At 40.5% G+C, this 15,825-nt stretch overlaps 1 protein-coding gene and 1 long non-coding RNA gene across 6 annotated transcripts in view; one reads left to right on the top strand and one right to left on the bottom strand.

Moving 5' to 3' along the window:
- The window catches only part of DLGAP1 (DLG associated protein 1), a 598,634-nt gene that overhangs the window by 555,377 nt on the left and 27,432 nt on the right, over positions 1 to 15,825 (top strand). For all 4 annotated transcript variants that reach the window (XM_075826387.1, XM_075826388.1, XM_075826390.1 and 1 more), the window contains one exon: positions 12,701 to 13,125. In XM_075826387.1, coding sequence (XP_075682502.1) covers positions 12,701 to 13,125 — 425 coding nt within the window. The remainder of the gene's footprint in view (positions 1 to 12,700; positions 13,126 to 15,825) is intronic.
- LOC142651543 (uncharacterized) lies at positions 2,434 to 10,789 on the bottom strand. 2 transcript variants are annotated; one of them, XR_012847642.1, is made up of 3 exons: positions 10,628 to 10,789; positions 9,605 to 9,727; positions 2,434 to 2,692 (listed from the first exon to the last, which is right to left on the bottom strand). It is a non-coding gene; the product is annotated as an uncharacterized LOC142651543 (long non-coding RNA). The 2 variants fall into 2 exon arrangements; XR_012847641.1 differs by having other exon boundaries at positions 2,434 to 2,661.

The raw sequence follows: 15,825 nt of genomic DNA, 5'->3' as shown, positions 1-15,825 counted from the left end.
AAAGGTGTACTTTGAAAAAAGTATTTTTTTTGTAAAAGTGTAAAAAAAAAAAGTACACGTATCGTCGCGATCGCAAATAATAAAGTTTACACAACATTTAAACCACATGGCAGACCGCATAAAAGAAAATGCAAAAAATAATGCTGGAATTGCTTTCCCCGAAAAAAAGATTAATAAAAGTGAAACAAAAATTCCCATGTACTCCATAATAGTACTAATGAAAACTACACCTCATCCCTCAAAAAACAAGCCCACATATGGCTACATCAACGGAAAAATAAAAAAGTTATGGCTCTTGGAATGCAACAATGAAAAAACAAATAATTTTAAAAAAAAGTTTGTATTGTTCAAAAGAAGTAAAACATAAAATACATGTATGGTATCGCCGTAATTGTACCGACCATAGAATAAACATCAATAAACATGTTATTTACACAACGTATATTTAAAATGCAAAAAAATGGCGACATTGTAGCTTTTTTTCCCATATCCCCCAAAAAAAAAGTTTAACCCAAAATGGTGCTGTTAGGAAAGCCTGTAAGGGCTTTGTTGTGTTGACGGAAAAAAAAAAAATGGATGGCTCTTTGAATGCAACGATTGCACTGTACACTTTTTAAAGGGTCGCAAAGTTATAAAAATCTTCAAATACCTTCAATTATTTATATTTCACCATTCTCTGTATAGTTTTCCTTGCTCTAGTCTTTTGTTTATTTGTGGTAACTATTGGATACAACCAATGGTCCTGCAGCGGTGGCCGCGCTTGATAATTCTATTAGGCTGGCTGTGTTCTCAGAAGCGCGTATTGTTTGATTAATAGCTCCCAGCCCAGCCACAATATTGCACCACAATAGACTTGAATAGGACGACTCTGGCGCATGCACAGTAGTGTTTACTACTCACATATAATGGCAATATCTTCTGTATCCTTTCATTTGCGTCCTACATCCATTCTCCTCCTCATTCATAACGATGCATCAATAATGACAATTCTCCACTGTATCCATTAATACGCCTGTACATCTCCTCTCTTCGGTCACTCGACAGATTAGCCTATTGTTCTCTGTTGTCATCCCGCTGGCTCCTGGTAGTTTTCGTTATCCTTTGAGACGTGGCAGCCTCCTTGGCGAAATAGCTCCAGGGTCTCGCAACTGACAGAAACTTTGTATAACACTTTGTCTACCATCTCATTTGCAACCACTGATATAAGAGAGCCCTTATCAGGACTGTCACAGTGCGCTTGCTCCAAAGCATGTTATCTCTATATGTAAATATACAAATTTCAGTGTCCAGTTTGGAGCAAGGACATCATGACTGCTGTATTCCTGTTACATACGGTAGCAGCATCGGGAGCCCGCACAGCACCAATTACTGGTTATGTGCAAGAAGGATTAGTACCACCCACAAAAGAAGAAAATTCGGGAAGCGAGGAGTGGAACCATGCGGTGAAAGATGGAAATTCACTTTACCCCTTTATATCAAGGACCAATTTTATAAAAGGTTCTAACTTCTAAGCAATAGGGAGAGAAATGTAAAAATATGCATAAAGAGACACTCCGGTCCCAGGAAAACATTACAAATGTGTTGGTGTATGTGGAGTAATAATATCTGATGCCCTACAGTTGCGCCCTTCTACCGTGGATCTACCGTTTTAGGGTCCCCTCAGTGTTGTCTCAAAATGGCCGCAGAGTTTCTCAGACTGAGTCTAAGACACTCCACCTGTTCACTAATTGGACGGAACTGTTTACATGAGAACAGTGGGAGTGTCAGACTCTTAGTCTAAGAAACGCTGCGGCCATTTTGGAACAGCACAGAGGGGACCCTAAAACAGCAGATCCATGGCAGAGGGGCACAACTGGAGGGCATCAGATATTATTACTCCATATACACCACCATATTTAAAATGTTGCCCCGGGACTGGAGGGTCGCTTTAAAGGCTATGACAGGATAACAGAGAAGAGGCAGCAAATTTGGCCTTCCCGTTGCTTCTCTGCTCTATTTAGGTATGTTCTCACGCGGCAGGTTCGGTGCAGACATTTCTACAGATGAAAAATCTTAGATACATCTGAATGGCGCTGTTTCTGCAGCAAGTGCATGTGATTTTTATTAATCTTATTCAAATATATGGGACAGATTTTTTTGCCGCATGTGAACTTATTTAATTACTTCTACTTATAAAGGCAACAATTCCAACGACAATAGTGAACTAGGATTCACACTCTCATACAACCATCCCATTCCCTGGTTAAACTTGATGCCTTTTTTCTAACTATACCGTGTAAGGTATATATTTAGGAATTGGTATTTTTACAATTCCCTAAGAAATAAGGGTAGGTTCACCAAAGGTCACCAAACCTGCGCTCCAAAGCCTATAAAGCTCATCAAAGACAGGTTGCTCCACAAATGGATATTTTTTATTATTTTTTAACATCCTGTGGTGGCTTGTCTTCTATTCTGTGAAGTCATGCAAGAAAATGGATGACTCAGATTGCTACAAAAGTCTTCGGCACTGGATGTATCATATCTGGAGCGATGGATAATTACTTCAGACTTACGGTAACTGCTTTCTGAAATGGAGCTTACAACTCACTCTTATGTCAGGCCGATGGCATGTAAACTGGCGCACTCAGATTATCCACAGTGACATTCAGGTGACTGAAGAATCTTCAAATACATGAAAGAGATCATTGTTGTCCTGTTAGAAAAACTTTCATTTAAAGCAACAATAGATGCACAGATGGAGCAGAGCTGTGGGTTGTGGGAGCATGCATGTTGGCGCTTGTTATTTCAGCATTAACCCTTTCAGTAGCATTTTCATAAAATACATCGTACTAATATACTGTATATAACTTAGTCTTGGGCTATCGTACTCAGCACACATATATTACATAAAAGTAAAATAAACAAGTCAATTTCTCTCATTGTGCAATTGAATTGTTCATTGTGAATTGAATGTTATAATAGACGACGACTGTAGTAAACATCATTCTCTGTCAACAGGCCCTTACTATGTCAACACGTTACTCTGTGTCCATTGTGGCACAAAATACATTCTATTTCATTGTTATAAACTTGTGTTATTGATAAAATGTGGTATTGTTTTAGAAATAAATAAAGAATAAACCCTGGGCAGGAGATCAAAGGACCAATCAACCATAGATGAAGTACTGAGCCGAGTGACCAACTTGTACAGAATGCATAAACATGTAACTAGATGGAATACAAAGTGCCCGATAAATATACACTAAAATGTGTGTAAGTGATAACTGGAGAGAAAATCAAGAGAACATAGGTCGTGGCAAAATGGGGCTCACCAGAGGAAATTATTCTGGGGGACCACCCTCCAGCTATACAAAACATGTCCACATTTACACACACACAGTGCACAATGAAGTCAAACAGGTTGTGAGAAATGGATCCTAGTGGCAAGTGACTGGCTCGAAAAACACTTCCAAAGTTAAGGATCTGCCAGGCACATCAGTCTGCACCTGCTTCCATCTTCCATCACTCAGGATGGCAGGCTGAGGAGTGGGAGAGCCTATCACAGCCTGGCCAGACGGAGCTAGCTCCCGCCCTCTGTCTATTTATACCTGCCTTTCCTGTTCCTCCTTGCTTGTGATTCTTCTCGTTTTGTTTCCTGGCCCTGCTGCAGCTTCTTGTACCATTTGACCCTGCTTCATATTGACCCTGGCTTACTGACTACTCTCCTGCTCTGCGTTTGGTACCTCGTACACTCCTGGTTTAACTCGGCTTGTTCACTACTCTCCTGCTCTGCGTTTGGTACCTCGTACACTCCTGGCTTGACTCGGCTCGTTCACCTCTCTTGTTGCTCACGGTGTTGCCGTGGGCAACTGCCCCTTTTCCCTTGCTTCTGTGTACCCTTGTCTGTTTGTCTGTCGTGCACTTAAAGAGCGTAGGGACCGTCGCCCAGTTGTACCCCGTCGCCTAGGGCGGGTCGTTGCAAGTAGGCAGGGACTGAGTGGCGGGTAGATTAGGGCTCACTTGTCTGTTTCCTTACCCCCATCATTACATCCAAATAGATTTTTTTTTCTGATGGACCATCGGGTCTTATTATTGTGCTAGAGCCTAGACCCACCAAAGGATCCTTTGGTAGTCTGGTAGACAAGTCCAGCAAGAGTGCAGGAAAGAAATTGTAAATTGTCCAGTGAAGAGAGAGAGATTAAGAACACCTGTTACATGCCGCTCCCTGCTCCACCTATGCATATTGCCGATGAGTACGCCGCACTGACCTGGACTCTTGTCTCTGCCTCCGTTTCTGCCTCTGGGTTTGTTGTTTCTGGTTGAACTTCTGGTTGTGACCCACAGCTCTGTCTAACTACTTTCCTGCGCTGCAACTTACTGCTAATTGGTGACTAATCTGAAGAGTGTAACCTGGGGATCTGTATGGTAAATGTCCAAACTTCCTTGCGGGGGTTACTGGTAAAGTACGGGAGAATCCCTTAAGGTTGGCATACATATTAGGCCTACATCGACTGAACTCTAAGATTTCGGCAGGACCGTCCGACCGTCAAATGTGTATTAGATGTTCAACCAACGTTCATTTGGCAGATGTCAGGGAAAAAAGGATCAGGCATGTTGAACTTCAAAATACCTGATCCTTTGTTCCAACGGGATAGAAGCTGCTGCAAGAGGTTTCTTGCAGGAGCTTATTACCCTCTCCACATTGAGAATACATGCACGCTTGGCTAAACTGAGCGTTCATAAGTATGGCGGGGTCAGGAGGAATAGTATGGCCACCTGTGGACTCTACACCTCACTTTAGTCAGTGCAAGGTATGCCACTTCTCAAGATATGCCTTTCTAACAATAGGTATGGAGCCTGTGCAAGGAGTAAAATTACCTATACACTGTAATGTCCGTGGCTGCGGGCTGTCAGCTCCGTTCCCCCCCCCCCCTGAAAGCCGCAGCCACGAGTCGTCAAGCGCTGGCCCCAGCCTCCTTCTCAGGAGACGCCAGCGCTCGCGTCCACTCACCTCAGCCGGATCCCGTAGGGTGCGCACCGGGCCTTGTAGATGAACTTTGACCCGTGAGTACCCTGGACTATAAGAGGGGTCCAGCCCCCTAGTTCTATGCCTGAGCGTTGTTGTGTTCCTTAGTTTGTATATGTGATGGCCTCCTAGTGTGTTTCCTGTTCCTGTTCCAGTGCCTGTTCCTTGCATTTCCATACCATACTGGTTGAGCACTGTGCTGTGCCAAAGTCGTGTCGTGCTGTATCCACGTCTGACCTGCTTCACCTCGTCTGACGTCTACCTGCTGCCTAGTCCAAGCCGAGCCTGCCCTGCTGCTGTCTGAGCTGCCACATTTACCTATAAGAGCTATAGACTTTCACCTGCTCCCTGTTGGCCAGCTGCCTTAACGCCAAGGCAGTACAGCCCAGTGGGTCCACAGACCCTTCGTGACATACAAACTCCTATGTCCTATGAGAGGTTGATTAATGACTAGTGAGTCTGATATTTCTTTTTGTGCGTTTAGTCATCTTTTGATTACAAAAACCTCTTACCGCTCCTGATATGTCAAAAAAAGAGAAAAAACAAACAGCTAAAAAGGCAATTATAGGATCAGATTATAATCTCTTTTCGCCTATCTGGAAGAATGTATGAAATTATTTGGGTTTAATGATTGACTGGTAACCGGATTTTTATAAGTATTTTCAATTACAATCTGCTTTAATTAAACAAGGTCTTAGCATTAGACCTTCTTTTTCAAACTTTCTTGGTATTGGTAATTGTTGTTTTTTTTTAAACTATTATTTAGTAAGGGTATGTCGAAAATGTATGAGATACTACAAAAGAAGAGAATGGATAATGACCTTGCACTGATCCGGAATGGGTGGCTCACTCAAGGACTGTAATTCCATCTCAGATCTGGAGAGGGATAACATCTTATCTAATGTGCAAACTATTTCTACCTCTGTTTCATATAGATTCTCACAGTTATTAATACTATATCGCTGTATATATATACTCCAATGCTGTTATATAAGTTTAAATATGTATAGTTTTCGAAAATGTAGGAAATGTAAATCCCACCCAGGCTCCTTGAATCATCTGCTTTGGAACTGTCCCAGGTTAAGACGCTATTGGGAATTTGTTGCGATAAAAATTAATTATATACACTCCTCAACATTGAAATTGCAACACCAGGAAGGACAAGCCGTAAGGTTATGCAAATCGAGCACCTAGCTCCAATCTGTGGCATGTAAGAGGGACATAAAATCCAGATTGAGAGCAAAGATTTTTAGCCACATGATACCTCAAAAATTGGATCAAGTGGTGTGGGATGATTGTGCGATGCCTCCTGTTCGTTGACTTGCCAGTTATTGCCACTTGTCGCAAACTGAGAGTGGGACAGAATCCTTGAACTGAGAGACCTTGGTTTATCACTCTGGAAGATCGCTACGCTCCTGTATGAGATATCAGCGCTTTTTAACGTTGGAGGTTGGGAAAACAACAACAAACCAGAATGATAGCAAGAGGTGCGCGGAGGCGAACCTCTGCACAGACGGAACGTCTAATTGGAGGAATGGCGTGTAGTGATCCATTCTGTACTGCAAGCGAAATTGGACGTCATATCCCAAGTCTAGGGCGGCAACGAGTGTCGACACAAACCATCAGAAGGCGTTTGCACGACATTGGGCTACGAGCCAGACGTCCAGCTACAGATGTTCCATTGACCACACAACACCGCTCTTAAAGTCTGTCATGGTTCACAGCAAGACAGCAATTGAGGCTGGAATGGAGGTCTCCTCTTCAGCACTGTTGTCTCGGAACGTAATGATAGCCGGAGACTGGTCTGGAGACGATGTGGACAACGCCATGAAGAGGCCTGCACAAGGTAATGTCACACCGGTCCTACTCCTGGTATGTGGGGTGGCATAATCTATAGTAGCCGGACTCCTCTAGTCTTAATTTCAGGTACACTAACAGCTCGGCGTTACATTGATTTGTTTATGGAACCAGTGGTATAGCCATTTCTCAAGTGTCCCAGAGGCCATTTTTCAACAGGATAACGCAAGGCCACATGTTGCTTGTGCTACTGTGAGAAGCCTGCATGGCCTTAACGTGCTACCATGGCCTGCATGATCTCGGGACTTGTCTCCCATCAAGGACCTCTGGGACATCATTGGTCGACAATTGCAAAGGGAGCAGCCAGCAGCCAATCTTGATGATTTGCGCACCCAAGTGTATTCAGCGTGGCATAACATTCCTCAGACCACCATTAATAACCTCACTGATAGCATGCCAAGACGTGTAAGTGCGAGTATTTCTGCGTGTCGAATAAATCAAGATGTTTGGAATATTTTATTTCCATTTTTTTTATCATTTGCATATCATTAACATGTCTATCGATCCTGTGACTTTCACAATTACAAAACTTTTCCTTCTTGGTGTTGCAATTTCAATGTGGAGAAGTGTAATTCTGTTAACCTACCTGTTAGGGTTAAAGTATGGACAGGTCCTCCAGAGTGAGAGACATCTTTGTAACCGCTCTCCACTCTGGTCAGAGATGATGACTGAACAAAGGCCGCCCTCTATTAATTAAGAATCCACTAATAGAGTGTGTGAAAATGGGTTTTCTAAATGAGACAACCCCTTTAAAAGATCTTCTGCTAATGCCTTAGTGCCGGATACCACAGGACATCTTCAGAGATATTGAAGAGTCTATCCCTCGATGGGTCAGAGCTGTGTGTTGGCAATGTTAGATCAGTGTGCCAAAGTGATTTAACCCTTTAAATCACACTCTTGGTGCCATTAATTTAACTGATTTCCATAGTTACTGAACAAGTAAAAAACAAAAACATTCCTTGTAAATAAGAATGAAACCAACTTCAGCTTCGTATCTGGCTGTGGTTGGCTTGTTACTACACTCCTCAACAATGAAATTTCAATACCAAGAAGGATAATCGAGGAAGTAGCAGGTGTCGCTAAGATCTGCAAATGATCAAATTTTCAAGCACCCAGCTCCAATCTGTGGCATGTGTGAGGGGCATAAAGGCCAGATTGAAAGCAAAGTTTTTTTAGCCACATGAAACCTTAAAAATCAAGTGATGTGGGATGATTGTGTGATGTCTCTTGTTCGACGACGTGCCAGTTATCGCCACTTGTCGCAAACTGAGAGGGGTAGAATCCTTGAGCTGTTAGGATACATGCACACATTGCGCAAATTGCTGCAGAAAATACGCATAAAAACGCAGGAAATTCGCATGTAAAAACCACACCTAATCATGCATTTTTCTCTGCATTTTTAGGTGGGGTTCTTACATTTTCATGCGTAAATTTGTGCGTTTTGATGCTGTAGGTTTTGGTGTGTTTTTCTTTAGAACTAGTCAGATACAATTCGCAAGCAGAAACGCAAAACAAATTGACATGCAGCAGATTTTAAAATACCGCAGGTCAATTTACGTGCGGGAAAAAAACTACAGCGTGTACATGAGTTTTCTTGAAATCTCATTTACTTTCTTGGTGTTAAATTACGCTGCGATTTGCCGCATGCAAATACGTGCAAATACGTGCTGCAAATCTACACGTAATACGCATCGTGTGCATTTGGCCTTACATGTTGTGTAATTTGCTGCGGAAAATGCGCATCAATACCGCAGGAAATTCACAAGTGAAAACCGCACCTAATCGTGCATTTTTCGGTGCGGTTTTTCCATGTTGATGCTGAAATAGGTGTGTTTTTCTTTAGAACTAGTCAGATACAATTCCCAAGCGGAAACGCAAGATAAATTTACATGCTGAGGATTTTAAAATATGCACTGCAGGTCAATTTAGGTGCAGAAAAAAAAAGCAGCGTGTACATGAGATTTCTTGAAATCTTATTTATTTTGCCGGTATTGTATTATGCTGCGCATTCGACCTTAGTGTTATGCGTGTTGTGCTATACGTAATGTTTAGGTCTGAATATTGAATACTATTCAGAGCACTATAAGGGCTCATTCAGACGAACGAGAATAACGTCCATGTGCTGCGCAGGAAAATCACGCAGCGTGTGTCCGTTGCGTAAAACTCACTGCATGTCTTATATTGGTGCATTTTTCACGAACCTATCGCCCATTGAAGTCAGTGGGTGCGTGAAAATCACGCACAGCACACGGATGCACATCCGTGTGCTGTGCATGATTTACGCATCAATTCAATTGAAAATAATATTAATAAAAAAAAGATGTGCTTTGCAAGTGCGTGAATAACGCATGACACTCGCAAAGCACAGATGCAATAACGAACACACACGGACCAGATTCATGTCCCTTGGGAAGAACAAAGTTGCCAGAGACATGCGGGATAAATGGAGTTAATGTTTTGGATAATCTAATTTTTTTTAAATTCCTTTTTGCCTTTCGACGGCTGAGGTTGGGAGGTCTGGGTGGTATGAGGTGCCCCGTCGGGCTACATTTTATTTCTTTTTTCAAGATGTTTATGTATAATATATAATAAAATAAAAGATTGACCTGTTACAATAAATCAAATCGATGTATTGTTCAGCATTGAGCCAATACCAAATAATACAGACCCACAGGTAGTTAGCTGATCACCACAGGTCCATCAGTGGATATTGCAGGGGAAATATAGTATAAAAAAATGTACCATAAATGTAGGGACAGGTCCCGGTGTATGTGGGCCCTTGGGCGAGTCCTCTTCATAGGATGTTTACTCAGATTCCCATGTGTCCCCCAAACGCAAATCCAAACCCAGGTATTGACACTGGCCCTGCACAGATTCAACCATAACCAATCAACATTATCTAAACCTTTTCTAAATACATACAAGAACAGATTTATTTTTTATTTATGAATGTAATGTTTTTTTGCTACAACATTTACTTTACCATTAGTATAGATTATAATGAACATAAACTGATATAGATGGGGCAGACATAATAACAAAATGGCAGTAAATGTAGCCGACCAGTGGAACAAATTTCAAATTAATAATTTTGTTTCCATTTTTGAACTGATTATGACTATAAATTCCCAACATTAGCAAAATTATCTGCATATCTATATTCAGCTTAAAGGGAACCTGTCACTAGATTTTAGGTCAATAAATCACCAGTATGTAATTATACTGCTGGGGTTTAGCATCCAAAATATGCCCTAATATATCATTTTTGTCTAAAAAGACGTTACGGCGTGCACTGTATGTAAATTACCACAGAAAATTCTTGACATGAATCTAGCGGCATCCTGCACATGCTCAGATAAGACCGAGGCCTGTATATCTAGACTCCTCTCAGGACTCATCGCTGGTAATTTTCATACAGCGTACACCGTATTATAACTTCTTTTTAGACAAAATGCTAAAACGGACAGCTTTGAGATGGGCATGTTTAGGATTCCAAACCCCTGCAGTAAAATGACATGTCCTAACTAAGTATATAACAAGGGATTTCTAAATTTATAGACTTCGCTTCCCATACTTTTCCATAAAAATATTAATACTAGCAATATAATATGTATATATATATATATATATATATATATATATATATACATATATATATATATACATATAAGTATATATATATATATATATATATATATATATATATAGATATAGTAAAGCATATATTTCAGGGTGATATGGTAAAGATACAACAGTCTTTAGTACCCATTACTTCTGATTTCACTGTTGCTACATCAAGGCCCACGTGCGTACTCTGCAGCTTTATTGACTTGACAAGTATGCAGCACTGTAGCTTTAATGATTCTATGGTAGACCAAAGCTATAGGTCAGATTACAGTGAACTATGTACATTCCCTCTACCTATGTTCCCACGCCTTCAAAGAAACGGATTTATCTGTTAGTGACAAACCTGACTTATCAAAAGTGGAATGCAATTGTGATGTCATCTTTTGTATCACTGATAAATGTTTTCATTTACAAGATGTAACCTTAGCTACATAAAAGTCAAGTGCAATGCACAAGGGGTCGGATACTAATAAAATGCACAGCACATCCTGTAATGTTTATTGTGCAGAGAATGTTGTTTGTATGAAATCAAGCAGGTTCAGACATGAATCACAAATATTTGATCCACTTTCAGTAACCTGCAGAAGTTTTCTGTTTACATTGTAATGGTATGCTTCAACCTGCACAGTCCATGCCGCATAGATTTTTGCATGCATAATAAAAATCGAACGTTTTCTCTGCAAATACCTAATTAGTGGTCATTTTCTTACGTAAAACCATATTTAAAGGGGTTTTCTAGTTTAGAAAATACATTTTCACATACCCTATTAGAGAATTTGAAGTTATTACAGGGGGTCTCCTTTTTCCGGATCCTCATTTCTTGGCCAAAGTGGAGAGCGGCTAAAAAGAGTGTCTCTTGCTCTGGAGGAACTGTCCTGTCCTTCATTACATAGACAACCCATTAACTTGAATGGGCAGTTTGTTATGCCTAATTTCCCCTGTGGTGGTGCTGCAGCAAAATGTAACACTTCCTGCAGGTATCTCACCACTTTACCGCTAAACGCTGGGGATCCCAGCAGACTTTGTGATTTGCTTATTGTAAAAGGACCCTTCTAAGCCTTCGTTCACATCTGCGTCAGTCGACTACGCTATTGATTCCGTCAAAAAGATGGAACCCTTGCACAATGGAGACAAAAGGAAACCATTGGCTCCGGATCCGTCACCATTGAAATCAATGGTAATGGTAACGGAAACCTATGGTTTCTGTTTGTGTCCGTCAGGGCTCCATTCCGACGGAAAGCTCAGACGGAACGGAGCCCTCACGCAGATGTGAACGAAGCCTAACAAGTAGGGATTATCCAAAGAGGAGAACTCCTTTAAATGAATCATTTGTTTCCTGTTTTCTCTGTAATTATAATTTCTTGACTCGTGACCATGTCACGTGATATAATAAACATGCCTCAATAAAAGTAGCGAACCGGCTATATGCAATTTGATTTCCATACATTAAAAGAGAGTCATGTGGGCAAATAACGGTGTGCACATAATTTGTGTTATTTGGTTACATATGGATACCTACATGACCTGGGGAAAGAATACCTTAGTATATTATTATAGATGTTTTCTATTAAAATAAATGGAAACCTTAAGAGAATGCATTGTAATTCCTAGATCTCAGTGCACATGTGGGCTGTGATTTGGTTGCCTGAACCTAACTGTACGAGATCCTTCTCCTTATAAATTATTCCAAGTGGGTGCATAAAAACAGTGAATGACTGTGGGTATAAAGCTGGCCATACACATAAGATAGCTGGCAGCTATCACCCTGAACTCCGCATAAAAATGCATGCCCAGCCGAGAGTGCATGCTTGTTTCAATGGGGAGAGGGAGACAATCTGCTGCCATAGGTCTTCTGAACAAAAGGGTCAGGCATGTTGAAATCCAATATGCCCAATGCTTGTTTCCCCAGTTTAATTAGTCTGGACAGAATTGTCCACAATTTGAAACCACTTTATGGATATGGACAAAGAAATGCAATTTTATTACAGTCCTGAGAACTTTTAGTTGTACTTCTAGTTATGAGGTACTGACCACTGACTTGTATGTAAAACATCCTTTCTTCTACAAAAGCCAAGCGGGGATAACATTCATTACGACATATTACTATTTGTAAAGATGTGTTATAAACTTGTATTTGGCAGAATGCAGCAATATTAAAGGACTTCTCTGTATATTCACTGTATAACTTTTCATGTTATCCTTTTGTCAAAGGTTGCGTAGACTGACCCGATCAAACAGTGTTACTGCTGCTGTGCAAGCAGATTTGGACCTCAGGGAGCATTTTGAATGTCCAGTGGAGCTGGCTGACCAGGAATTTCAGTATAGTCGGCCACTGACCAAACAGTATTCCAGAGATGCATGTACCTCCACAGTCAGCATCCAGGGCTCAGGCAACCATTACCATGCCTGCGCAGTGGAGGAGGACTTTGATGCTGATTTTGACCCTTCCATACTACCTCCACCAGACCCTTGGATTGACTCCATTACAGAAGATCCACTGGAAGCGGTTATAAGATCAGTTTGTAATAGAGATGGACATTGGTTTTTAAAGCTTCTTCAAGCAGAAAAAGATAGAATGGAGGGTTGGTGCCAACAAATGGAAAGAGAAGAACAGGAAAATGATCTACCTGATCCCAGTAAGTACTTTATTATACATGATAAAGCAAGTAAGGCCTAGTACATAGTGCACAAATATGGAATATATGTTTGTATATGTTGAGTTGACCTCTGGTGGATGACATGAAGACACAGATACCGCTTCTCTTTTACTTTCTATGTTATACAATCTCTCAGAAAATACTTATTCCCCCGGCAGATATCCAGCAGGCAGGGAGTCTTTAGGACAATGATCCCTGGGAAAAAGTAAGCAAAATAGTTCTTCTTCAGAAGTAAAAAACTTTTTCTCTAGGAAGCTACTCTGTAGGTCAATGTCCGACACCTTATAGAGCTTTGAAACAAGTGTTGGATTATCAGCCAAACCAGAGACACCCATCTGTAGACAGCATTGACTTTCAGGGTAGCTACCCACAGGGGCCCTGTTAAACAATAAAAGACAAACATATTTACTTGAAGGTACAGACATATAGTGACACGTCAGGGCAGCTGTTTTAATTTTAATATCTACATTTTGTAAAATACCTACTAGATAGAGCGTGTTGCCTGATAAATGTCCACTACAATTAATAACAAGGAAAAGCATGTGTTCCTCCTAAATGAAAAATTACAGTAATTTGCAGATCAAATAAGTTTTTTTTACATTTGAATTGGAAGTTTAGAATTGTCATTCCTTTCTGATAATTATACTAGTTTTGTCTGTGACTTGCCTTCTGGTTTGCAGCTAAAGGGCCTTTTACACCGGCCGACATTCGGCCGGTGCAGCGAGCGCTGATCAACGAGACATTGTTGATCGGCGCTCGTTTGCTCCTGTCACACGGAGCTATGGATGGTCATTACTCCGATCGCTCGTCCCCATACGTTATTATCATGTCGGCAGCGCGTCTCCCCGTTTACACAGAGAGATGTGCTGCCAACAACGATAAGATTTCACTTTTTTAAAACTATACGACCAGCATCGTATACGACCAGCTGCTGATCGCTGCCCTATTCACACAGGGCGATTATCGGGAACGAGCGTTCTATGAATGCTTGTCTGCCCGATGTAAAAGAGCCTTTAGCCTCATGCAAGTAAATGGGACTAAGCGGCAATACCACATACATACATTGGACAAAAGTGGTGCTGTTTCTGGAAGGGTGCATCCATGTTTTGTTTTAGTCTCATACAATCCTTTTCATTAAAGTGAGCCACTGCATGTAATAGAACTAAATGTGAGTAGAAATAAAGGGGAATGCAATGTGAATGTAAAGGGGAATATACTTTTAAAATAATGCATTTACTTTGAATTCTATATGTTACCATTTGCTACAATTCAGTACAATTTAATATTCTATGTGCAGCAGAATCAATCCATCATGTATATGTAAAGAATATTGAATGGCCATGGCTTATTTGGTTCCATCTGCCTTATGAACAAAGGGGATATAAAGGGGTTGTAGCCATTTGCTGATAATTATGTCAACATAACCAGCACTTTATTTATATGGAACCATTGGCCTGTCCAGTCACAAGCGGAGACTGCAGTTATAGAGCAGAGCAACTTATTAGCTAGTATTTAAATCATGGAAGATGTGTATTTCTTTCATTGAATCATCTACTTACTGTTATCCTAAAAAAAAATCCCTTCCTCAATATTTCTAATTATGACTTTTTTTTATATTTGCCCTCTCATCCTATAACTTTTCATTAACTTTAATGACTATACTGTTCTTTAAATGACCAGAAGGAAAATGTGTTAATTCACATTGCTAAAAATGCTACAGCACTGGCCAACCCTAATCTGGACAAATACTCCTCTCCTTACCATGAAAAGACGTTATACTCTATCAGGAGCTGACACTTCTTCTTCACATGTGTCCCAAAAGTCTCCTTCCCCCTGTTGCCTTCTTTTTTGCCCTGATCATTATCAATGCCCTCTGACACCATTGGCTGTTTTCTACTAATGGAATTCCGTTCTGCTTGTCCTACATTACTCCAGCACCATCTGTCAACTGAAACCTTACCACCTAGATAACTAGCTCTGGTCTAAACTCTCGGCGATGTCAACACTTATTTACACATATGATCAGTTTTTTTAAATTTTCAGAATTTTACTTGCTGCCCGTTGCATGTATTTATTCCAGTATTTACATGCTAAATAATAGTAGAAGAAGCCTGTTCAGGACTGACATTTGATTTATTGTTGCTTTTATATCATATAGGGAATTTCATACATTTAATATTATTGTCTATTTGTATGTACATGAAGACAGTCCAGGCCCAGTCTTTAAAGAAGCATGGGGGCGAGAAACTATAATAAATGCTATATTATACACATACACATATGCACAGTACTGCGCAAAAGTTTTAGGAAGTTGTGGAAAAATGCTGCCAAGTAAGTATGCTTTCAAAAATAGAAGTATTAATAGTTTTGTTTTTTTTAATAATTAACAAAATACAAAGTGGCTGAACAGAACAGAAATCTAAACCAAATCAATATTTGGTGTGACCACCCTTTGCCTTCAAAACAGAATCAAGGTACACTTACCCAAAGTCATGGATTTTGTAGGATTATAGTCAGGTGTATGATTAACCAATTATGCCAAACAGGTGATAATAATCATCATTTCCTTATGCAGGTTGAAACACAGTCATTAACTGTTTCAGAAACAGCTGTGTAGGAGGCTTAAAACTGGGTGAGGAACAGCCAAACTCTGCTACAAAGCGAATGTTGTGGTAGACG

Source organism: Rhinoderma darwinii, chromosome 5, assembly GCF_050947455.1.
Source record: "Rhinoderma darwinii isolate aRhiDar2 chromosome 5, aRhiDar2.hap1, whole genome shotgun sequence".
Classification (NCBI taxonomy): Eukaryota; Metazoa; Chordata; class Amphibia; order Anura; family Rhinodermatidae; genus Rhinoderma; species Rhinoderma darwinii.
Note: the sequence above shows the minus strand (reverse complement) of the source record. Positions and strands in the feature narration are given on the sequence as shown.